Genomic DNA, 25,394 nt, shown 5'->3' with positions numbered 1-25,394 from the left:
AAGCTTCTGCACAACAAAGGAAACTATAAGTAAGGTGAAAAGACAGCCTTCTGAATGGGAGAAAACAATAGCAAATGAAGCAACTGACAAACAACTAATCTCAAAAATATACAAGCAACTTATGCAGCTCAATTCCAGAAAAATAAACGACCCAATCAAAAAATGGGCCAAAGTACTAAATAGGCATTTCTCCAAAGAAGACATACAGATGGCTAACAAACACATGAAAAGATGCTCAACATCACTCATTATAAGAGAAATGCTAATCAAGACCACAATGAGGTACCATTTCACACCAGTCAGAATGGCTGCAATCCAAAAGTCTACAAGCAGTAAATGCTGGAGAGGGTGTGGAGAAAAGGGAACCCTCTTACACTGTTGGTGGGAATGCAAACTAGTACAGCCACTGTGGAGAACAGTGTGGAGATTCCTTAAAAAATTGCAAATAGAACTGCCTTATGACCCAGCAATCCCACTGCTGGGCATACACACCGAGGAAACCAGAATTGAAAGAGACACATCTACCCCAATGTTCATTGCAGCACTGTTTATAATAGCCAGGACATGGAAACAACCTAGATGTCCATCAGCAGATGAATGGATAAGAAAGCTGTGGTACATATACACAATGGAGTATTACTCAGCCATTAAAAAGAATACATTTGAATCAGTTCTAATGAGATGGATGAAACTGGAGCCGATTATACAGAGTGAAGTAAGCCATAAAGGAAAACACCAATACAGTATACTGACACATATATATGGAATTTAGAAAGATGGTGATGATGACCCTGTATGCGAGACAGCAAAAGAGACACAGATGTATAGAACGGACTTTTGGACTCTGAGGGACAGTGAGAGGGTGGGATGACTTGGGAGAATGGCACTGAAACATGTATACTATCATGTAAGAAACGAAGTGCCAGTCTATGTCCAATGCAGGATACAGGATGCTTGGGGCTGGTGCATGGGGATGATCCAGAGAGATGATATGGGGTGGGAGGTGGGAGTGGGATTCAGGATTGGGAGCTCGTATACACCCGTGGTGGATTCATGTTAATGTATGGCAAAACCAATACAGTATTGTAAAATAAAATAAAGTAAAAATAAAATTTTAAAAAAAAGAAAAAAAAATTTTAAAGACGAATGAGTCTGTACCATAAAAAAATAAAATAAAATAAAATAAAATAAAAAGAATCAGTCTCTTTAGCTACATGTAAATCAATGACATTAGAAGGCTCCCTCATACCATACACAAAAATAAACTCACAATGGTTTAAAGACATAAATATAACACCATAAAATTCCTAGAGGATAACATAGGCAAAACATTTTCTGACATAAATCACAGAAATATTTTCTTACATCAGTCTCCCAAGGAAAAGAAAGAAAAAATAAACAAATGGGACATAACTAAACTTAAATGTTTTTGCACAGCAAAGGTAATGTCAACAAAATTAAAAGAGTGCCTAGGGAACAAGAGAATATATTTGGATACATTGTGACTGACAGGGAGTTTCCAAAATATACAAACATCTCATTAAAGAACAAACCCAATCAAAAGATGGGCAGAAGATCTAAGCAGACATTTTATCAAAGGCACACAGATGGTCAACAGGCATAAGAAAAGATGTTCAACATCACTAATCATTAGGGAAATGCAAATCAAAATCAGGATGAATGATCACCTCACACTGACCAGAATGGCTATTATTGAAAAGCATACAAATAACAAATGTTGGCAAGGATATGGAGAAAAGGGAACACCTGTACACTGTTGGTGGGAATGTAAACTGACTCAATCACTATGGAGAAGAGTATGCAGGTTCCTTAAAAACTAAAAATAGAACTACCATATGATTCAGCAATTTCACTCCTTGGTATATGGCTAGAAAAGACAAAAATGCTAATTCAAAAAGATACATGCACCCCCAATGTTCACAGCTGCACTATTTTGCAATTGCCAAGACACAGAAGCAACTGAAATATACATCAATAGATGACTGGTTTAAGAAGATGTAGCTTATATATATATACATATATATATACACACACACACAATGGAATATTACTCAGCCACAAAAGAAGGAAATACTGCCGTTTTCAGCAACATGAAGGGACCTAGAGAATATCATACTAAGTAAAGTCAGACAAAGAAAGTATTATATGATATCACTTGTATGTGAGGTCTAAAAAAGAATGTAAGTAAATCTACATACAAAACAGAAACAGACACACGGACATAGAAAAGAAAATTATAATTACCAAAGGTGAAAGGAAGGGGTGGAGGGATACATGAGGAATACAAGATTAACAGATACAGACTACTGTACATAAGGGCTTTCCCAGGTGGTGCAGTGGTAAGGAATCTGCCTGCCAGTGCAGGAGATGCAAGAGACAGGGTCTCAATCCCTGGGTTGGGAAGATCCACTGGAGGAGGAGAATGGCAACCCACTCCAGTATTCTTGCCTAAAAAATTCCATGAGGAGCCTGGCGGGCTACAGTCTACCACAAAGAGTCAGACACGACTGAGCAACCGAACACACAGACACACACACACACTTTACATAAAATAGACAAGCAACAAGGATTTACTGTAGTTCAGGGCACTATATTCAATGTCTTACAGTAACCTATAATGAAAAATAGCCTGAAAAATATATGTCTATATAGATAGATCACCAAGCCACTTTGCTATATACCCGAAACTAATGTGATATTGTATATTAACTACATTTGTTTTTTTTAAAAAAAGAATATCTTGTCCTTCTTTGTCAGTTATTAGTAGTTGTCTTCTCTTTGCTCCTTTCTATACATTTACATACAAACCACACTTCTTATTCAATGAAAATAATAATAAAAAGTAACATATATTGACATTTAAACATTTAATATGTGCCTAAAACTGAGACAAGCACATAGTCAGACTCACATTTGTACCCCAATCCAACACTCTTTGTGGCCTTGCTGGTTGACTTTGACCAAGGCCAGTCTCATATATAACACAGATTATGGTAAATGAAGTGAATGTACCCTCAAATAACACTCCCTGTGATCTTTACCAGTAATGGATAATATTTGTTTCCCTCATAGTAAAGAGCATAACAAGACATCTTATTCTTTCCCTGGTACATTCCTGGCACAGAAATACCTTTTTATTTCCAATACTGTAATTAAAGTTCAATATAAATAATATATGACCATAAGTCACTCTTCAAGCATGAAGAGAGAACAGAGAGAAAGACTTGGTCATCTGAAAATCAGTCATAGGGAAAAAAATCTAATAAAACATTAGTCATCCTTGAGGGACTTTTCACAAGATGGTAGTTCCTTGCAGATTATTTTGAGGGATGATGTGCTGTCTTCCTCCAGGCTGTGCTATACACTCTGTCCTATTACAGTCTTTGTAAATATCTTTCAAGCCTAAAGACAATTTACTTTTAAACCTTTTTTTCTTTAATGAATTTTAGACCTTCTATCTTTTCAGTGGACTTTTTCAATGGCCTAACAGACGTGCTTGTCACCATCCTTTACAGCCCTCTCTTTTTAAAAAATAAAATCTTCCAATGACCTCTTTGAAACATAGATCTGCTTAATTCCCCAGTTAAAAAAATTTGTTTTTTGAAAAATTCCTACTAAGCACCCAGGGTGCACTAAAACACAGTAAAGCAAGACAAACCTGAAACCAAGGCATTGTCTTCCCTACTCCATTTTTTCCTCTATTCAGTTACCACTAAATTTATTAACTCTTTGGTTTAAGCTATCATCCTTTTATGACTGACTGTAACAACTTTATACATGATCTCCCTGCAGAGTACTGATCTGAAATCCAAATTTGGTAGTATTATGCATAAAACCTTTAAGTGATTTCTCTAGACCCCAAGATGAATAACCAAACTCGCTCTGAGATGCAAGGCCTCTGTCTACATCTTTAGTCTCAGCTCTTATATTATCCTCTTTACCTTCTACCCTTGAATAATTTCCTGGGATTTATTTATATATGTCCTTTTCTCCTAACATATCCTCTTTATTCACCTCTGGTCCTTCTCCCATTTTTTCCCTTCCATCTCATAAGGTTCATTCCTTTAAACTCTAGGATAAATTTAGTCTCACCTCATTAAATGTGCAGCTTTTTTTCTAGAAACCTTCCACAACTTCTTTCCCCTCTGAATGTGAATTAATTATTCCTCTCTTATGCTCCCATAACCTCTTCTCCCTACACCCAGATTACCAGCTGTCTCTGTTTCCTAGTTGCTTATTTACAAGTCTGTCTCTCTGACTAGACTGTGACTGCTTTAAGAAAAGAAGAGATGGTTTAATATTCTTGCTTTTCTTTCTATTAATACTTAACTTGGAGCTATTACTTATTAAAGTTGTTGGATAAAGCTATACTCGTTTATAGAGTTTTAAAAGGAAATTTAGAACAGGCTTCTTAGTTACTGTTCAATACCTACAAGGACTTTTCTTTTAAAAAACTACTGGTAATGATGGTTGGAAACAAGCTAGTTAAATGAAAATATGAACTTATAAAATGTATCTCCTCCCCAGACAAAGGCTAGATTCAGGAGGTATTTCTCAGAAATATTAGAAAAGGCTATAGCTAAAGAGGAATACAAAAGCAGTAGGAGCCCAGAAAAAAAAAAAAAAAAAAACAACTATGAAGTATATTGTTATAATTAACCTTAATTTCAGCTAATTAACTGCTTTTAATCAGCTAAATATATGCTACATAGTGATGAAGAAAATCTCAATTATTTTATTTCAGGTTGATAAACTCCTAGATTGACAGAGCTAGAATAAAACTACCCATGATTTATCCAGCATGTTTAATATATAGGAATCTTAAAGCTAAAAGAGAGGAAGTGATTTTCTGAGCTTACCCAGATGGGAGTAAATAAGATATAAATTCAAGTAAATGGTTTTTAATTTCATGTCCCTTACACCACTCCCTCTGGCCTCATGAACCACAGTTTTACACTTTTCATGAAAATAACTATCCATCTAATTATGTTTTCAGACAAAAAGGTGGCGTTTATATCCAGTGATCCTAGAAAACTGTTCATTACCTACAGAAATGTCACTTCTGTTCATTTGTGGAATACTTTAATTACAAATCTATGGGGTATGTGGCAGGAGAAAGTACACTTGCAGATTTGTTAGCCAAGAGTAACAGAATTAACAATGAAAAGTAAATTCTAATGACTTAACACAAAAGAAGTGCTTGGAATAGTAATGAAACAGAAAACTGCCAGTTAGTATATTCTCATTTCGATTCTTTTCGCTCCTAAAATTTTAAGTGAGGAAAGTTGCCAAAACTCCATTGCAGAAGTCTCTAAAATGAGCTGTTGACAATTGTGCTTGCAAAGGATATTTGCTTAAGTCCCAACCTCTGGTCACAAGACAGGCATTGATGAATCAAGCAGGAAATGCCACATCCGTCTCTTCCCAGACGCTGTGCCAGGCGCTCAGAAGATGTGTAGGCAGTTGGATAACCTCCAGTTATAACTGCCCACTGAAGAATTTCTGGTAGAGCTCTTTCCCCACCGCCACCCCCACCCCCCGCCCCGCCCGATATTAGCACTTACTTAGGAGCACAAGATAAGACTCTAAAGAAAAATGGGATCGTGATACAGTCATTTTAATGCCAGTATGTCAAACAAGAAATAGTAACACAGCATCAACAACTCAAGCAGTAGTTAAAAGCTATTAACTAGTTTTCTTTGTATCTTTCCTTCACCATCTAGCACAAAGCTTGCAAAAAATGATATGAATTTTTGCCTTAGAGGGTATTTGAAAATTAACTGGACAAAAACATAAAAATAGGTAAAATATTACTCCTTGTGTTGCAGCAAAAATAGAAATGGAGTTTTTCCTCTCCTGAGAACAAGGAAAGTAAAGGGAACAAAGAACAGACTAAAGAAGAAACATAAATGGGCGTGAAAGAGTTAATAACACCTAGTTTTATTTTTTTTCTTTTAGTTATTTTATTTAAAAGAAAAAAAATTGTATAGTAAAATGCTGCTTTATTTTCACCGTGACTGACAGTATATTCTCATTAAATATTCATGATCGACCTTGAAGAAAAATCATAGGATGAGGTAAAAATATTATTGAAAAATTGATATTATATAACAAAGACAAGATATTATAAGCACAGTAGGAAATGCCAACACAAAGTATGAAAATTTCACTAAGGATGCTTTTTTCTTGATTGCCCTATTGAAAATTTCTTTTAAGTTTTACTTTAACTGTTACTAACCTGTAGTCTCTATTTCACAGAACTAGCCTGACACTATGTAAATTACATCTCAGACCTACCACTCCTTAACTCTAGGCAAATTACATCCTGTATCTGGTGCTTTCCTTCCTGGCACTCCCTTTGCAGACCTTGTCAAGCAGTTCAGTAGCTCAGTCTTTTCTGCCTCTTTGCAACCCCACGGACTGCAGCACACCAGGCTTCCCTGTCCATCACCAACTCCTACAGCCTACTCAAACTCATGTCCATTAAGTCGGTGATGCCATCCATCCATCACATCCTCTGTTGTCTCCTTCTCCTCCTGCCTTCAATCATTCCCAGCATCAGGGTCTTTACAAATGAATCAGTTTTTCACATCAGGTGGCCAAAGTATTGGAGTTTCAGGTTCAGCATCAGTCCTTCCAATGAATGTAATAAACACAATGAATACAAGCAGACCTTGTAGCTTTCCACATTTCAGAAAGTAGGCCCAGTAGGATGAACATGCAAGACTCACTGCTTTGTTCTTTATCACTTACCCCAGACTTGGAGCCCCATCTATAGGATCCCCTCAGATTCCCCATGTGGGGAGGTAGGGGTAGGGTAGGGGGAGAACCACGGTTCTTGAGGCACCAGCCTGCTGCATTCTCTCTTCACCAGGCCAGCTGAAGATCAAAACGGCCTTTCTATTTCCTCCAGACTTTGTCTCTGTGTTATTTATTTGGCATCAGAGGGCAGAGAAAGCCAAGATTTGGGTGGTAACATTAGTGGCTTGAGTACTTTAGAAAGGAATGCAAAAACAGAAGAAATTAAATTTTCAAGAGAAATCAAAAAGATTCAGTTCTAACACTGACCGAGACTGATGCTGGCTGCTTCCTGAAGAGGCAAGAAACTGCTGAGTGCCTGCCTATACAAAGGATCTGCTGAACCCTAGACTCAGGAGTTTCTCAGTCTCAGTCAAAAATCACCCTGTCTCCTTTGTGGCATGGAATAGGGAGCTGCCTCAGTGAAGGGAACCATTTAAGGCTGGCATGCACGGCTGAGATGCAGGTGGCAACCATGCCTGCCCAAAGATAAGAGGGCCTGCTCGCATTTCCCATGCACTGCTTATGCATTTCAGATCCTCACAAACTCCAATAATGAATGAGACTAAATCTACTCAATTCCAAGCAGAATGAAGAGCTCAGAATTCTGTAATTTTATTTAGAGAAAAAGATAGACAGTATTGTGTATCTACATTTACTGATCAAAACTGACACCCACTCTGTGGAACCATGTTGGGGATTGCTAGGAATTCACATGCAGTGCATGTCTGCATCAAGGCCTGGCTACCTCAGAATCACAGCCAACCTAGCAGTTTTGAAACAAAAACCTTGTGCCTGTTAAGGAACTGGTAATAGAAATAGGTGTGGATTTACTGATAGGTTTTTTGATATGGGCAATGTATTATGAGGATGTTGAGTTTAATGTAATTCTAAATACTATTTTTAAATCCTTAGTTACTGAATAGATAAAGGAAGAAAGAGAAATGGAGTCTTATTAGTTTGTTGAGCAGATTCATTTTTTTCTATGAAGATTTCCAGAAAGAGAAGAACATGGGAGGTAGATATATAGGTCATTCTTCTTAAACTCTGGATTTAAAGGAATGAATCAATGAAACAAAGTTAAAAAAAAAAAAAAAACTTCATGGAGAGGAAAGCACATACACAAATTAAAACCTAACTGTTGAGAGATTAGATGGTGTTAGACAGGATATGAAGACTCCTAAATTTTCCTGGGTTGGGTTACTACTGACAGCTATCAGCACAGTGAAACTGGACAGAAGCCTAAAAGTGAGATTAAGCAGCAAGGTTTTGGGGGAGCAAGTTGACCTGGAAGATCCTACAGGATGCCCAGAAGGCACGCTTCAGTAAACAGTAGAGAGCTGAGTCTAGGACCCAAGTAGCAAATCTTCCCTCACCTTATTTGGGAAAGTAAGTCAGGCCAGACATGTTGACTCAGAGCTGTGTGCTCGTGAGGAGACACGAAGTAGTAGGAAGAATCCTGTACTCTAATCAGGTGATTTAATTCACTGAATGGCCTCATCATGGTACTCTTCCTCCCAGAGCCTCACTTCCTTCTTTTCTTTTCCAAATTGATTTCCATGGAGCCCTGAAGTGCATGGTAGAAATGCAAGTACTCTTGAGCCCTATATTGCTTCCATTTAAGTTAGCTTTAAAAAAAAAAAAAAATCTGCTTCTTTATCATTTGCCTCACAAAAGTACATTTGAGTGTGGAAAAAGTTCCCTTTTTAAATTTGACAAAAATGACAAATATAGACAGCATATTAAAAAGCAGAGACATCACTTTGCCAACAAAGGTCCACACAGTCAAAGCTATGATTTTTCCAGTAGTCATGTACAGATGTGAGAGTTGGACCATAAAGCAGACTGAGCACCAAAGAATTGATGCTTTTGAACTGTGATGTTGGAGAAGACTCTTGACTGTCCCTAGGACAGCAAGGAGATCAAACCAGTCAATCCTAAAGGAAATCAGTCCTGAATATTCATTGGAAGGACTGATGATGAAACTGTAGCTCCAATACTTTGGCCACCTGATGCGAAGAACCAACTCACTGGAAAAGATCCTGATGCTAAAAAAGATGGAGGGCAGGAGGAGAAGGGGGTGACAGAGGATGAGATGGCTGAGATCGCGGCCTCAATGGACATGAGCCTGAGCAAACTCTGGGAGAGGGTGAAGGACAGGGAAGACTGGTGTACTGCAGTCCAGGGGCCACAAAGAGTCGGACACAACTTAGCGACTAAACAACAGAATGTTTGAAGACCACGGATCCAGATGTTTGTTCTAGGACTCACCAATTCTCACATCCTGTGAGTCATTGTTCTCATTTCTGTTACCTACTTGAAACACGGTCCCTCTAAACAGATGTTTCACTATAACCTGGAAAGATGACCATTTACCCCATTCAGAAAACCTTCTGGTTTGCACTTCATTGTGGTCTACATATTTCAAATGTTGATGAAGCCTTGAAATATATGTAAAATGTAAGTATTCAGATTTTTACAATAAATCCATATGTGAGTCGTGAACTTCCAGATGTTCAAGCTGATTTTAGAAAAGGCAGAGGAACCAGAATTCAAATTGCCAACATCTGCTAGATCATGGAAAAAGCAAGAGAGTTCCAGAAAAACATCTATTTCTGCTTTATTGACTATGCCAAAGCCTTTGACTGTGTGGATCACAATAAACTGTGGAAAATTCTGAGAGAGATGGGAATACCAGACCACCTGACCTGCCTCTTGAGAAATCTGTATGAAGGTCAGGAAGCAACAGTGAGAACTGGACATGGAACAACAGACTGGTTCCAAATAGGAAAAGGAGTACATCAAGGCTGTATATTGTCACCCGGCTTATTTAACTTATATGCAGAGTACATCACGAGAAAAGCAGGACTGGAAGAAACACAAGCTGGAATCAAGATTGCCAGGAGAAATATCAATAACCTCAGATATGCAGATGACACCACCCTTATGGAAGAAAGTGAAGAGGAACTAAAAAGCCTCTTGATGAAAGTGAAAGAGGAGAGTGAAAAAGTTGGCTTAAAGCTCAACATTCAGAAAATGAAGATTATGGCATCCGGTCCCATCATTTCATGGCAAATAGATGGGGAAACAGTGGAAACAGTGTCAGACTTTATTTTGGGGGGCTCCAAAATCACTGCAGATGGTGACTGCAGCCATGAAATTAAAAGATGCTTACTCCTTGGAAGAAAAGTTTTGATCAACCTAGACAGCATATTCAAAAGCAGAGATATTACTTTGCCGACTAATGTCCATCTAGTCAAGGCTATGGTTTTTCCAGTGGTCATGTGTGGATGTGAGAGTTGGACTGTGAAGAAAGCTGAGTGCCGAAGAATTGATGCTTTTGAACTGTGGTGTTGGAGAAGACTCTTGAGAGTCCCTTGGACTGCAAGGAGATCCAACCAGTCCATTCTGAAGGAGATCAGCCCTGGGATTTCTTTGGAAGGAATGATGCTGAAGCTGAAACTCCAGTACTTTGGCCACCTCATGCGAAGAGTTGACTCTTTGGAAAAGAGTCTGATGCTGGGAGGGATTGGGGGCAGGAGGAGAAGGGGACGACAGAGGATGAGATGGCTGGATGGCATCACGGACTCGATGGACGTGAGTCTGAGTGAATTCCAGGAGTTGGTGATGGACAGGGAGGCCTGGTGTGCTGCGATTCATGGGGTCGCAAAGAGTCAGACATGACTGAGCGACTAAACTGAACTGAAGTGAAAACTGTAGAATTTGGAGAGAAAAGAGGTGGTATTGGAAAATGGAAAGTATGAATGAGAGAAACATATCTTAAAAAATTAGAAACAAATACAGTCATTACTGGAAGATAGTAAGATCTGAAACGGGAAGATCTGGTTTCAGTGAAGATCACAATAGCTGTCTATTTTAGGGAATTTGCTTACCTCCTCCAATCTCTGAATCTGTCCTTTGTGAATGAATTTTTCCTTTATATTAACTCTGTCTTCTGGAGAGCTGATGTGAAGACCACAAGGGATAATAGAGGTGAAAATGCTAATTGGAAATTATTGGGCCTGTGTTATTGAAAAAATACTTGTCATGTGGATAAACAGAATATTTATAGGTATGGGTGCAGGAGAATGGGTCACATACAATATCACGGTATGATCTTTTTTAAATATAAATTTATTTATTTTAATTGGAGGTTAATAACTTTACAATATTGTTTTGGTTTTGCCATACATCAACATGATATGATCTTAAAAGGCATGAGATAACGTTGAAGTATGGGTTTTCATTATAAATATCCGTTTTAGTGACTTAAGTAGTATATCCTAGTTTTTTGTTTTTTAAAGTATAGGCCTAGAATTGGAAGGGACCAGCTCTCCTAACTGTTAAGAACGTGACTAAAAAGAATATACTTAATCTTTCTGATTTTGTCATTTTACTTGCAAAATAGCAATAATACTCATCTTCACATTTCATAAGGTTAATCATTTAACAAGCCTTTACAGAATGTTGTAAAGTATGTTCATACTCTAGAAAAGCAAGGTTTATGGTGCTATTAATGTTGTCTACTACAGCACATTTTAAAGAAATGTCCTCATTGCTTCTCTGATTTCAACATTCTTGCATTTCACATAACCATAAAATCCTTTTACATGTCATTAAAAAGTCTGTTTGCTATTCACTTCACCTATGACTTTATTTGTCCTCAAATATAGCCATGCCATTATACCTGCTGAGAGATCAAAGGATTATTATGGAAAACATCTGGTAGTTGGTATCAGGATGTAACTATTCCAACTGTCTGTAACTCAAGATAATAAGGAAGCTTTGTTTGACAAATGAAAAGAAACAACCTTGCTTGGATTAACAGCCAACCATCACTGCAAAGACCAATTTTAATGAGGGTAGGGCTCTGAGTGTATATATACATGCATTTGTCAGACTGCTTTTTGTCTGTTTCTCTCTGAACTTCTTGACTCCGGGCAGCGGCTCTCAAATACCCTCATTCATCATCACTATGAATAGCATCACTACTTTTGCCATCCTTGCTCTGGCAGCCACGACATGGGCTGTCACTCTACCTGGTGAGTTAGGATTCCTTTTCAATATTCATTCTCTTATGTTAACTGCAGTATATTTGGCCTTCAGTAATTATAGAATATTAAGTGAAAGTGAAATACTGGAGTGGGTAGCTTTTCCCTTCTCCAGGAGATCTTCCCAACCGCAGGGATCAAACCCAGGTCTTCCACATTGCAGGTGGATTCTTTACCAGCTGAGCCACAAGGGAAGCCCATAGAATGTTAAAGTCAAAAGAAAATTTAGTAGCCATCTATTTAGATTGGTCTGATCAACAGAATAGGGGTAAATCAGACCTTCACGAAGAGGAAGAGAGACTGAGAAGAAGAGGACCGAGAACTTCCTGCTCAGTTCCTCATTAGATCTCTCAGGTTTCTGACTTGCCCTTTTAGAAATCAACTATGCAACTCTGAGACCATAAGTCCAACTCTCCCTGGGCATGCCCACTGGATTTCCTGGATTCCTCTACAGTTCCTTCTCCAGTGATCAGAGATTCCCACCCCCAACCTCACTTTTTTTTTTTTTTTGGGTGGGGGAGGGGGGTCAGGATCATATTTCTCTGACTTCACCCTTAGCTGGCCTGACTAAAGAAGTGACCTCTTTTCGGTCTGGTCTGGGCAAGGGATGTTGGGACATGGGTTTTAGTTACTGTGAACAATGAATTCAGCTTTGCATTTCTAACTGTAGAATTTACTATTTCTCTAATTCCTTCTCTCCAAATGCATCTCGTCGTAGTCTCTTCTGGTGATCTAGAAATAGGGATAGAGGTGAGTACCTTTTTGGCATGCTCTTTGTAAAAATGAAATCAGGGTGAATGTGTAAATGATTAGTGAAGGTATCTAAACTGACTCACAGTGGGCTGAAATAATTCCGTGGGAGGTAAACATTGTTTCTACTTTACTTTTCTAATGGCGTTACTTTTCTAATGGCGTTTCTTTTCTAATGGCGTTTCTTTAAGTGAATCTCTGTGCAAAAGGAGAACAGGAGATAAAGGAAGCTCTTACTTTTAGGTAGTATTTTAAACTTTTCTCAGTATTTTTCACATTCATTATTCAACTGGACTCTCACTGTAACCCTAAAAAAAAAAAGAGAGAGAGAGAGACTGATATTTCCTGCTTAAACTGCTAATTCTCATTTAAAGACTGTTCTAGGTCTGATTTATTTTTGCAGCACAGCACCTGCTCCACAAAAGGCATTCTAGACATGTTTGCTGAAAAGCTGAGGAGGTTAGGAATCTTCCTACTCTCTTCTTACTCTTCACCATCTAGATATAAGAATGATAACAGAATTGAAGGAACAGAATGCAGAGTATTATTTTGTTCCAATTACAGGTGAACTGCACCAAATACAACTTAAAAGGTGCCGGGATTGCATGCACAAAGGAATGGAGACCAATATGTGGCATAGATCAGAAAACTTACAGTAATGAATGTATGTTCTGTTTCCTAAATAGGTAAGTATTATGCTCAATTTGGAGCCCAGTTTTGTTTTGCTTTACAATCACAAAAGTCACATTGGCCAAAATCTACTCGGCTTTTGAAAACATGGTTGTTCCTCTACTACTCTGTGGACATTGCTTTGTTTTAAAAAAAAAACAAAAACTAGTTATATTAGGGATATATATTATGTATATTTCTTTGCTATCCGGCCAAATTCTCATGTATACTATATTACACGGTATCCCTCAGGCATTAGCTGTTATATATAGATATTTTTATTCCCATATTACATTTAAGGAAACTGGGTCTCAGGCAGGAAACATATTCTTGGTCAAACTTTCATGAATCTCCTGTTACATCTTTCTTATCCGTTAATAGAAACTCAGAAGAGAGCTGTTGCTACTTGGGCTGTAAGCCATGGACACTATTGTAACACTGTGATCTACCCTTCACACCCCAGAGGAAAATCATGGTGCTTCTCTAATTGTCTGGAAAAGTCTAGGGAAGAGGATGGAAACACAAACGAATAGTTGAAATTAGTTGGAATCCTCACCACCACCACACCCACACATTAAATATTAAGTTCTCACTATAAACAACATCTCAGCTTCTAGGAGACTTTATAATAATGATTATTACCAGTCACTCCAGCAACTTGAACTCACTGCTTTCCGACTAGCAGTTAAAATCATGGACTTTTGTGTCAGACATCTGGATTAGAATCCAGGCTTTACTTAGTAGATCTGTGACATTAGGCAAATAAATACCCATTCTGCTATGTACTTCTGTATTCAGTAAAGCAGAAGTTATAATAGTGTTTAGGATTCATTGTGAGAAAACAAGTCACATCTTAACTAAGCAGCTGATGCAGAGTGAATACTCAGAAATGAGCTCTTCTTCTTTTTAATCATTTTCGTCCTTCTTTTCTAGCCTTTCTGAAAATTCATAGTCAAATATAATAGCAAGTGTTATCAAATAAAACCCCTCAGAATATGCAATGCCAGAGACTAAACACTGAGATGGGATTGATTATATTATCTCATGTCTTTTTAGAAGGAGGAGATCTAATACTCAGAAAGGAGAAGTGACTATAACAAAATTACACATACTATAAGTGCCAGATATGGATATGTGAATATTTTAAAACTGCAAAAATATCCACACACTTTATTATACCTTTGATTATACCTGAGTATTCATGGACTATTTTAAAAATGCTCAATCTACTCTCCTTTTAGTGTTGATCTTACTTTTTTATATTTTAATTTGTTCACAAAATGATCATTTATCAAAGATGTTAATGACAAATATTAACTAACTTGGGAAGAATATTAACCAGAACTATTTAGTTCAGGTCAGACAACAGAGAATGACATATGACCATGTTTTACTCTGTAGATTAAGAAGTATCAAATTACTGAATTACCCATTCAGTAAAATCTTCTTTTTCAGAGATAAAGGATCTCAACTCAGGAAACTTCATGATAATGAATGCGTAAGTATACACAAAAATTTTACATATCCTTAATATAAAATGTTTCAACAATTCCTCCCTTTCATCAAGAACAACTATTTTAAGATATTTATTCTACAAATTATCTATGACTATGAGTAGTCACAGGTAACACACCTGGGCAGCCTAAACAGAAAATTTTAAATATAATTTCTTGACCCAAAAGACTCCATAAACTTTATTTATACTCCTTTATTCATAATCCACAGGATGGATTCTGTTCATTAGCTACACTGGGGAATGAGAGAGAGGGCAGCCTTGAACTTGGGCTGAGCAATCTCTTGCTGTGATGGTATTCTCTCCAGTGTTGGGTCAGGCTATGTAAACTGCAGAAAATACATATTTCTGCAAGTGGGATTCTGAACTAATGATCCTCTCAAGGCTTTAAAAGAGTTTCTTTTCTATGATTTAATGTTTTGTTTTGTTTTTTTGAATAGAGGGAGGTTGAGTGCACCACATATTCAGAAATATGCACCATGGAGTACATACCTCACTGTGGATCTGATGGGACAGTATATGGCAACAGATGTTCATTTTGCAATGCTGTTGTGTAAGTGCTTAATTCAGTATTTTATTTGTACACACAGAACCAGAAACCATCTTAGCTACATAAGCCAGATGCTGCTATGAAGCCTAAGAGATAGCTGACTGAAAATCATAATATTTTACAGAAAGAAGGAAAAAGAGAGAAAATGAGAAAGAAAATGCTTAAGAATAAGAATTGAAGTTAGGGAAAGAGACACTTGATCATCATCATAATATTATTCAGTGGCAGATAAAAGAGAAACTTACAGAATTTTTGGCTCCTAACACTGGCTTTTACTGGTACACTGAATTCCCTTTTTTCCACCATGCTGAAGCTTGGTAATTAATTGTTCAGCATTCATGTTATGTATTCATCTGGCTGGCTTGATCTAAGATGATGTAAGTTTCAACTTAAGATTTCCAGAGCCCCCCTTTTAAATGTATTATTTTTCTTGTAGGATGAGCCGTGGCACACTTTATTTTGTAAAATATGGACCATGCTCTGAGTCTCCCTGATGTTCGAGGGCACCAAGTTTCCTTTGGCAGTGAACCAGTTTCTCTAGGATGGCTGTGGGGACAAGTATATGGAACTTGATTCTTCAATAAAAGATTCTCAGCAGAAAAGTTGTCAGGCTTATCTCTGTGGAGGTAGTTCTTCTCATATCTATGGTCCTTTCCCTAAACTATAAGTCATACAGAAATATTTCCTCTATTTCTACTCAAGTTGGAAATTAAAAAAGATTATACACACAATGGTGAAAAAAGAATCTGCTCTCAACATCCCATTAAAAAAATATTTTTTTTAAGTAAACATGGATCAAAGTGTGTATCCGACCATTACTATTACATTACCTTTAGCTACACTAATGAAAAGTGGAAAATCCAGATTTGGAGAAAGATAGAGAGAATCCTTAACACTACAAATGAATCGGAACAGGCTAGGAATAACATAATACTTCAGGTCAGTCAGTCAGTCAGTTCAGTCGCTCAGTCGTGTCCAACTCTTTGCGACCCCATGAATCGCAGCACGCCAGGCCTCCCTGTCCATCACCAACTCCTGGAGTTCACTCAGACTCACGTCCATCGAGTCCGTGATGCCATCCAGCCATCTCATCCTCTGTCGTCCCCTTCTCCTCCTGCCCCCAATCCCTCCCAGCATCAGAGTCTTTTCCAATGAGTCAACTCTTCACATGAAGTGGCCAAAGTACTGGAGTTTCAGCTTTAGCATCATTCCTACCAAAGAAATCCCAGGGCTGATCTCCTTCAGAATGGACTGGTTGGATTTCCTTGCAGTCCAAGGGACTGTCAAGAGTCTTCTCCCACACCACACTTCAAAAGCATCAATTCTTTGGCGCTCAGCCTTATTCATAGTCCAATTCTCACATCCATACATGACCACAGGAAAAACCATAGCCTTGACTAGACGGACCTTAGTCGGCAAAGTAATGTCTCTGCTTTTGAATATGCTGTCTAGGTTGGTCATAACTTTTCTTCCAAGGAGTAAGTGTCTTTTAATTTCATGGCTGCAGTCACCATCTGCAGTGATTTTGGAGCCCAAAAACATAAAGTCTGACACTGTTTCCCCATCTATTTCCCATGAAGTGATGGGACTGGATGCGTGATCTTCGTTTTCTGAGTGTTGAGCTTTAAGTATCACCATTTAAACAGAACTCAGTCACATGTGGGCATCTGCAAAGGAAGGTACCTTATGGTTCATGTTGGGGAAGAGATTATATATACTCTACATGGTGAAGTCACTAACAAAGCCTGAGAAATATGAGGCTATGTGCTGAACTCTCAGGAAGTAGAGATATGAGAACTTTCTCATGGCTGTGTCTCCACAGAGTACTCAGCTGAGTACAGTGTGCAGAGATAAATATTTAACTTGGTAAAGAATTTTCTAATAGCGAGTCTGCAAATAAGCACACAGTGATGCCCTATAAGTTCATGTTTCCAAAGCACAATGTATTTTTAGCAAAGAGTGGTTAAACACTTGCCAGCTATGCTGTAAATATTTGTGTGACTTTTCTAACAATACGTATAGAAAGGTCACTAGAGGCCAAGCAATGTGTTTTGTGGGGAGAGGGAATACAATGAGGCAAAGAGAAGCGTGCATGGCATTAAGGAATTTGTAGGCTAGTCAAAGAGACAGACTTTGTAAAGAGCTGATTACTAAATATAAAAATAGTATACTTCAGAATTAATAAAATTCCAGTAAGAACTGAAGGGCTGGGGGACAGTCTTAATCACACAATGAGCTTGTATATTAGTATGCCCAGGATGCCATAACAAAATATAGATCTCCCTCCACTTAGGATGGGGTTACATCCTGATAAACCCATCATAAATTGGAAATGTCATATACTGAAAATACACCTTACCTACCAGCCTCACCTACCTTAAATGTGCTCAGAATACTTATATTAGCTTACAGTTGGGGAAAGTCATATAACACAAAGCCTATTTTATAATGAGGTATTGAATATCCTTTTCCTGGTGGCTCAGAAATTAAGAATCCACATGCCAACGCAAGAGATACAGGTTCAAGCCCTGGGTCAGGAAGATCCCAGTATTCTTGTCTGGGAAATCCCATGGACAGAGAGGCCTGGTGGGCTATAATCCATAGGGTTGCAGAGTCAGACATGACTTAGTGACTAAACAACAACACTGAATATCTCATGTACTTTACTGAATACTGCAAAAGTGAAAAACAGAATGGCTGTGTGGGAACAGAATGTTTGTCAGCATATGAGCTGTTTACCCTGGCGATTGATTGGCTGGCTGGCTGAATAGGCACTGAAGCTCACTGCCCAGCATCACAAGAGAATACTATACTACTTATCACTGCTGCTGCTGCTAAGTCGCTTCAGTCGTGTCTGACTCTGTGCGACCCCAGAGACGGCAGCCCACCAGGCTTCCCCGTCCCTGGGATTCTCCAGGCAAGAACACTGGAGTGGGTTGCCATTTCCTTCTCCAGTGCATGAAAGTGGAAAGTGAAAGTGAAGTTGCTCAGTCGCAACCCCATGGACTGCAGCCCACCAGGCTCCTCTGTCCATGGAGTTTTCCAGGCAAGAGTACTGGAGTGGGGCGCCATCACCTTCTCTGACTTATCACTAGCTCAGGAAAATATGAAAGTTCAAAGTAAAGCTTCTACTAAATGTGTATTGCTTTCATATCACCATAAAGTAAAAAAAATTGTTAAGAAACTGTCTATAGCAGAGATTGGGTGGCTTAAACAATAGGAACTTATATTCTCACAGTTGTAGAAACAGGGAAGTCCAAGATTAAGGCACAGAAGGTTTGGCGTCAGGCAAGAGCCCACTTCCAGATTCACAGGCCACTGTCTTCTTGCTGTGTCTTCTCATGGTAGAAGGGGTAAGGGTGATCTCTGGACTCTGTTTCATCAGGCCTCTAATTCCATTCATGAGGGCTGTGCCTTCATGACCTAACCATTGCCCAACAGTTCTACCTCCTAACACCATCACACTGAGGATTAGGCTTCAACATATGAATTTGGAGCTGGAGGGGGGGCCGGGGCAGACACAAACATTCAGGCAGTAACACATGGGAGACCTCAAGGTTGATGGCCATTCTAGGTCATGACTGGAATGGTGGGTACATGGGGGTTGACCCTATAAGAATAAGTAATTGACCTAACTGAAAACAACAATAAGACAAAGTCTATATATTGTAGGCTCCTGGGAGGCGGATCAGCCCCAGGGAAGCCAATGGCAATGGTCAGGCCAGAGAGCCCTCTGTCCCTGGGCATCCTCCAACTTCAATCAGCTTCAGCCAACACCAGCAGCAGGGCCTTTGCCCTGGACCCTGGGCCGCATGTTGACCAACACCTGGTGGCCCGTGAAGCTTTACAGACCCAAGAGGACCAGCAGTGGGAGAAACAGGGCACTGGGCATGTCTTCCACCTAAGTGAAGCAGATGAAGGGCACTCTCTGGGAGTCAGGTCCTGACAAAACGTGGTCCACTGGAGAAGGGAATGACAAACCACTTCAGCGTTCTTGCTTTGAGAACCCCATGAACAGTATGAAAAGGCAGAAAAATAAGACACTGAAAGATGAGTCGTCCAGGTCAGTAGGTGTCCAATACGCTACTGGGAGAAGAGGGGAAAGATAGCTCCAGAAGCAATGAAGAAGCTGAGCCAAAGCAGAAAGGACACCCAGGTGTGGATGTATCAGGTGGTGAAAGTAAAGTCTGATGCTGTAAAGAACAATATTGCATAGGAACCTGGAATGTTAGGTCCATGAATCAAGGTAAATTGGATGTGATCAAACAGGAGATGGCAAGAGTGAACATCAACATTTTAGGAAACAGGGAATGGATGGGAATGGGCAAATGTCATTCAGATGACTATTATATCTACTACTGTGGGCAAGAATCCCTTAGAAGAAATGGAGTAGCCATCATAGTCAAAAACAGAGTCCAAAATGCAGTACTTGGGTGCAGTCTCAAAAACCACAGAATGATATCCATTTGTTTCAAAGGCAAACCATTCAACATCACAGTAATCCAAGTCTATGCCCCAACAACTAATGCCAAAGAAGCTGAAGCTGAACGGTTCTGTGAAGACCTACAAGACCTTCTAGCACTAACAGCAAAAAATGATGTCCTTTTCATCACAGAGACTGGAATGCAAGAGTCTCCACAGGGGACTGGAATGCAAACGCAAGACATACCTGGAATAACAGGGAAGTTTGGCCTTGGAGTACACAATGAAGCAGGAAAAGATTAACAGAGTTTTGCCAAGAGAACGCACTGGTCATAGCAAATACCCTCTTCCAACAACAGAAGAGATGACTCCACACATAGACATTACCAGATGGTCAATACTGAAATCAGATCAATTATATTCTTTGCTGCCCAAGCTGGAGAAGCTCTATTCAGTCAGCAAAAACAAGACCTTGAGCTGACTGTGGCTCAGATCATCAGCTTCTTATTGCAAAATTCAGGCTCAAATTGATGAAAGTAGGGAATACCACTAGGCCATTCAGGTATCAGTTTAGTTCAGTCACTCAGTCGTGTCCGACTCTTTGCGACCCCATGGACTGCAGCACGCCATGCTTCCCTGTCCATCACCAACTCCTGGAGCTTACTCAAACTCATGTCCATCGAGTCGGTAATGCCATCCAACCATCTCACCCTCTGTTGTCCCTTTCTCCTCCCACCTTTAATATTTCCCAGCATCAAACCCCTTATGATTATACAGTGGAGGTGATGAATAGATTCAAGGGACTAGATCTGATAGACTGCCTGAAGAACTATGGACAGAGGTTTGTAACATTGTACAAAAGGTGGTGAACAAAACCATCCCCAAGAAAAAGAAATGCAAGAAGGTGAAGTGGTTGTCTGAGGAGGCCTTACAAATAGCTGAGAAAAGAAAAGAAGCAAAGACAAAGGAGAAAGGGAAAGATACACCCAACTGAATGCAATGTTCCAAAGAAGAGCAAGGAGAGATAAGAAAGCCTTCTTAAGCAAACAATGCAAAGAAATAGAGAAAAACAATAGAATGGGAAAGACTATAGATCTCTTCAAGGAAATTAGAGATACCAAGGGAACATTTCATGCAAAGATGGGCACAAAAAGGGGTTCCTTTGTGGCTCAGTTGGTAATGAGCCTCCTGCAATGCAGGAGACCTGGGTTCAATCCCTGGGTTGGGAAGATCTCCTGGAGAAGGGAAAGGCTACCCATTCGAGCATTCTGTCCAGGAGAATTCCATGGACTATATAGTCCATGGGGTGTCAAAGAGTCAGACATGACTGAGTGACTTTCACTTGGCACTTGGGCACAATAAAGGACAGAAACAGCAAGGACCTAATAGAAGCAGAAGAGATTAAGAAGAGGTGGCAAGAATACACAGAACTGTACAAAAAAGTTTTTAAGAAACTAAAAAAAAGCCCCACAAAACTTTCCTTTCTACTTAATGACCCAGATAACCATGATGGTGTGGTCACTCACCTAGAGCCAGACATCCTGGAGTGTGAAGTCAAGTGGGCCTTAGGAAGCATCACTAGAACAAAGCTAGAAGAGGTGATGGAAATCCAGCTGAACTATTTCAAATTCTGTGAAAGTGCTACACTCAATATGTCAGCAAATCTGGAAAATTCAGCAGTGGCCACAGGACTGGAAAAGGACAGTTCCCATTCCAATCCCAAAGAAAGGCGATGCCAAGGAATGTTCAAACTATCACACAATTGCACTCATTTCATATGCTCAAAATTCTCCAAGCTAGGCTTCACCAGTACATGAACCAAGAACTTCCAGATTGGATTTAGGAAAGGCAGAGGATCCAGAGATCAAATTACCAACATAAGCTGGATCACAGAAAAACAAGGGAATTAAAAAAAAAAATCTGCTTCATTGACTATGATAAAGCCTTTGACGGTATGGATCATGACAAACTGTGAAATATTCTAAAAGAGATATGAATACCAGACCACATTACCTGCCTTCACATGCAGGACAGGAAGCAATAGTCAGAACTGGACATGGAACAACAGACTGGTTCAAAATTGGGAAAGGAGTATGTCAAGGCTGTATATTACCCTGTCTATTTAATTTATATGCAGAGTATACCACATGAAATACTGAGCTGGATGAATCACAAGCTGGGATCAAGATTGCCAGGAAATATACCAACAATCTCAGATATGCAGATGATACCACTTTAATGGCATAAAGTGAAGAGCTAAAGAACTTTTTGATGAAGGTGAAAAAGAAGAGTGAAAAAGCCTGCTTAAAATTCAACATTCAAAAACTAAGATCATGGCATCTGGTCCCACCACTTCATGGCAAACAGATGGGGAGAAACTGGAAACAGTGACAGATTTTTTTGGGGGAGGGGGCGCTCCAAAATCACTGCAGACGGTGATTACAGCCACAAAATGAAATTAAAAGACACTTGCTCCTTGAAAGAAAAGCTATGACAAGCCTAGACAGCATATTAAAAATCAGAGACATCATTTTGCCAATAAAGGTCCGTAGGGTCAAAGTTATAGTTTTTCTAGTACTCATGTATGGATGTGAGAGCTGGACAATAAAAAAGGCTGAGCACCAAAGAATTGATGCTTTTGAACTGTGGTGCTGGAGAACTCTTGAGAGTCCTTTGGACAGCAAGGAAATCAAATCAGTCAATCCTAAAGGAAATCAACCCTAAATGTTCCTTGGAGGGACTGATGCTGAAGCTGAAACTCCAATACTTTGGCCACATGATGCGAAGACCCAACTCACTGAAAACACCCTGATGCTGGGAAAGACTGAAGGTAAGAGGAGAGGGGGTGACAGAGCATAAGATGGTTGGATGGCATTACTGAGTCAATTTACATGAATTTGAGCAAACTCAGGGAGATGTTGAAGGACAGGGAAGCCTGGCATGCTGCAGCTCATGGGGTTGCAGAGAGTCGGACATGACTTGGTGACTGAACGACAACAACATATTGTAGAGTGTAGTATATAGTAGATAAACTATAGAGTACATTACTTATGTTTTAAAACAATAATTATAAAATAATTATAATTTTCTTTTTTTAACCTATAAGTTGAAAAAGTGAGTTTACTTATATAAACTCTGTTTTTGTCTAAACAAAATTTTCCTAGGCAGATATGCAAGTCTAGACAATGTTGTCCTGTGGCTTCCATAAAACACTTGAGAAGGGAAAGCCTTTACCCTACAGCCCAGAGTGAGACTGATTACTTGTGTGGTGCCTTTTCTCTGATGGGAGGAAAACCTCTGGGGACCTAAAGAAAGGCAGCTTAGTATTGCAGTGGTGTTATAATTGACTAGAGAATGGGCTAGATTGTGACAATTCTATGGTTTAGACAGAGGAAATTGAGACCTTACTTTCTACTGGAGAACATGGAATCTTAGGTTAAATCCTATGAAGGATTTTTACATCCCTAAAGGTAGTAAGAATCTGCTTTGGCCACACACATATGGTCAATTAATCTTTAACAAAGGAGGCAAGAATGTACAATGGAAAAAGACAATTGCTTCATTAAGTGGGAAAATTGGACAGTTATGTGTAAAATTATGAAATTATAACATTCCCTAACATCATGTATAAAAATAAATCCCAAATGGATCAAAGACCTAAATGTAAGACTGGATATTATAAAACTCATAGAGGAAAACATAGGCATATGTTTTGACATAAACCTCAGCAATATTTTTTTGGACCCTTCTTCTAGAGTTATAGAATTAAAAGCAAAAATAAACAAATGCGACCTAATTACACTTAAAAGCTTTTGCACAGCAAAGAAAAGCACAAACAAAATGAAAAGACAACCTGCAGAATGGAGGAAAATATTTGCAAATGATGCAACTGACAATGGATTAACTTCCAAAATACACACTGTTCATACAGCTTAATAATAATTTAAAAAACCCAAACAACTAAATCAAAATATGGGCAGAAGACATAAATAGACATTTCTCCAAAGAAGACATAAAGATGGCCAACAGGCACATAAAAAGATGCTCAACACTGCTAATCATTAGAAAAATACAAATTAATCAGAACTACAATGAGCCATCACCTCACAGCAGTCAGAATAGCCATCGTTAAAAACTCTGCACTGCACAGCAGACAGAATGGCCATCACTGAAAACTCTGGAGATGGAGTGGAAAAAACAACAGCAACACACTTACACTGCTGGTGGGGATGCAAACTGATGCAGGCACCACAGAGAGCAATATGGAGACTCTTTAAAAAACTAAAAATACATCTCTCATATGATCTAGCAATCCCACTTTTGAACATCCATCTGGGAAAAACTATAATTCAGAAAGACATATGCACCTCTATGTTCAGAGCAGCACTATTCACAGTAGCCCAAACATGGAAACAATCTAGGTGTCCACTGACAGAGGAGTGAATAAAGAAGGTGTGGCACATGCATACCAAGGAATACTGTGGGGCCAGTACATTAACACAGAAAGCAATGCAATGATACCACTTATAGCCACATTCTGGAGGAGATCAGCCCTGGGATTTCTTTGGAAGGAATGATGCTAAAGCTGAAGCTCCAGTACTTTGGCCACCTCATGCGAAGAGTTGACTCATTGGAAAAGACTCTGATGCTGGGCAGGATTGGGTGCAGGAGGAGAAGGGGACGACAGAGGATGAGATGGCTGGATGGCATCACTGACTCGATGGACGTGAGTCTGAGTGAACTCCGGGAGTTGGTGATGGACAGGGAGGCCTGGTGTGCTGTGATTCATGGGGTCGCAAAGAGTCCGACATGACTGAGTGACTGAACTGAACTGAAAGCCACATGGATGTACTTAGAGATTATCATACTAAAAGAAGCAGGCCAGATAGCAAAAGATAACTATCAGATCAATATAATATCACTCCTATGTGAAAACTTAAAAATATATACAAATAAACTTATTTAAAACAAAAGAAACAGACAGATGTAGAAAACAAAGTTACTGTTACCAAAGGGGAAGGAGGAGGGAGGGATAAAATAGGAGATGCAGACTAACAGATACACACTACTATACATGAAATAAACAATAAGGACCTGTATAGTATGGGGAACTATATTCAATATCGTCTAATAATCTATAATGGAAAAAAATCTGAAAAAGAATGTATATATATATATTCTATGTAGTCTATTATATAGAAACAGATAGAGATATATATATGACTGAATCACTTAGCTGTATACCTGAAACTAACACAACATTGTAAGTCAACTATACTTCAATAAAAAAAAAAAAAAAAAGAATCTGCTTTGGACTACAGAATGAGTGAGGAGTTAGTTTTTTAAAGTATTCACTTGAGATGATATTGGGACAAACAAATTGAATTATTTCCTAGCTAGGAATAGGGGCCTGACATCCAGGGACAAAGCCCCAAATTGTGGCTTCTGGAAGTAAACCATGGGTATGACAGATGGTGAAGAAGTCACAGACTAAGGATTCTTTGATCTGTCCGTTTTACCTACTGTCCACTAGTAATATTAATTCAACTGGAATTTGGCAGTCATTGGAAAAGCTAAAAATATCTCAGTCTGATTTCTTTCCTATGTTTTACGTTTTCTT

The 25,394-nt window shown here is 39.0% G+C and overlaps 1 protein-coding gene across 1 annotated transcript; it reads left to right on the top strand.

Annotated features, from left to right (window-relative positions):
• The first annotated feature begins 11,741 nt into the window (after positions 1-11,741).
• On the top strand, positions 11,742-15,954 carry LOC120863484 (double-headed protease inhibitor, submandibular gland-like). The gene is made up of 6 exons (XM_040239751.1): positions 11,742-11,861; positions 12,589-12,620; positions 13,185-13,306; positions 14,745-14,787; positions 15,243-15,355; positions 15,789-15,954. Exons 1-6 carry the CDS (start codon positions 11,795-11,797, stop codon positions 15,844-15,846), a joined length of 435 nt encoding a protein of 144 aa, XP_040095685.1. The 5' UTR covers positions 11,742-11,794; the 3' UTR covers positions 15,847-15,954.
• The last annotated feature ends 9,440 nt before the right edge of the window (positions 15,955-25,394 follow it).

Source organism: Oryx dammah, unplaced genomic scaffold (assembly GCF_014754425.2).
Source record: "Oryx dammah isolate SB20612 unplaced genomic scaffold, SCBI_Odam_1.1 HiC_scaffold_5, whole genome shotgun sequence".
Lineage (NCBI taxonomy): Eukaryota > Metazoa > Chordata > Mammalia > Artiodactyla > Bovidae > Oryx > Oryx dammah.
The sequence above is the reverse complement of the archived record's forward strand: the minus strand, read 5'-3'. Positions and strand labels throughout refer to the sequence as shown.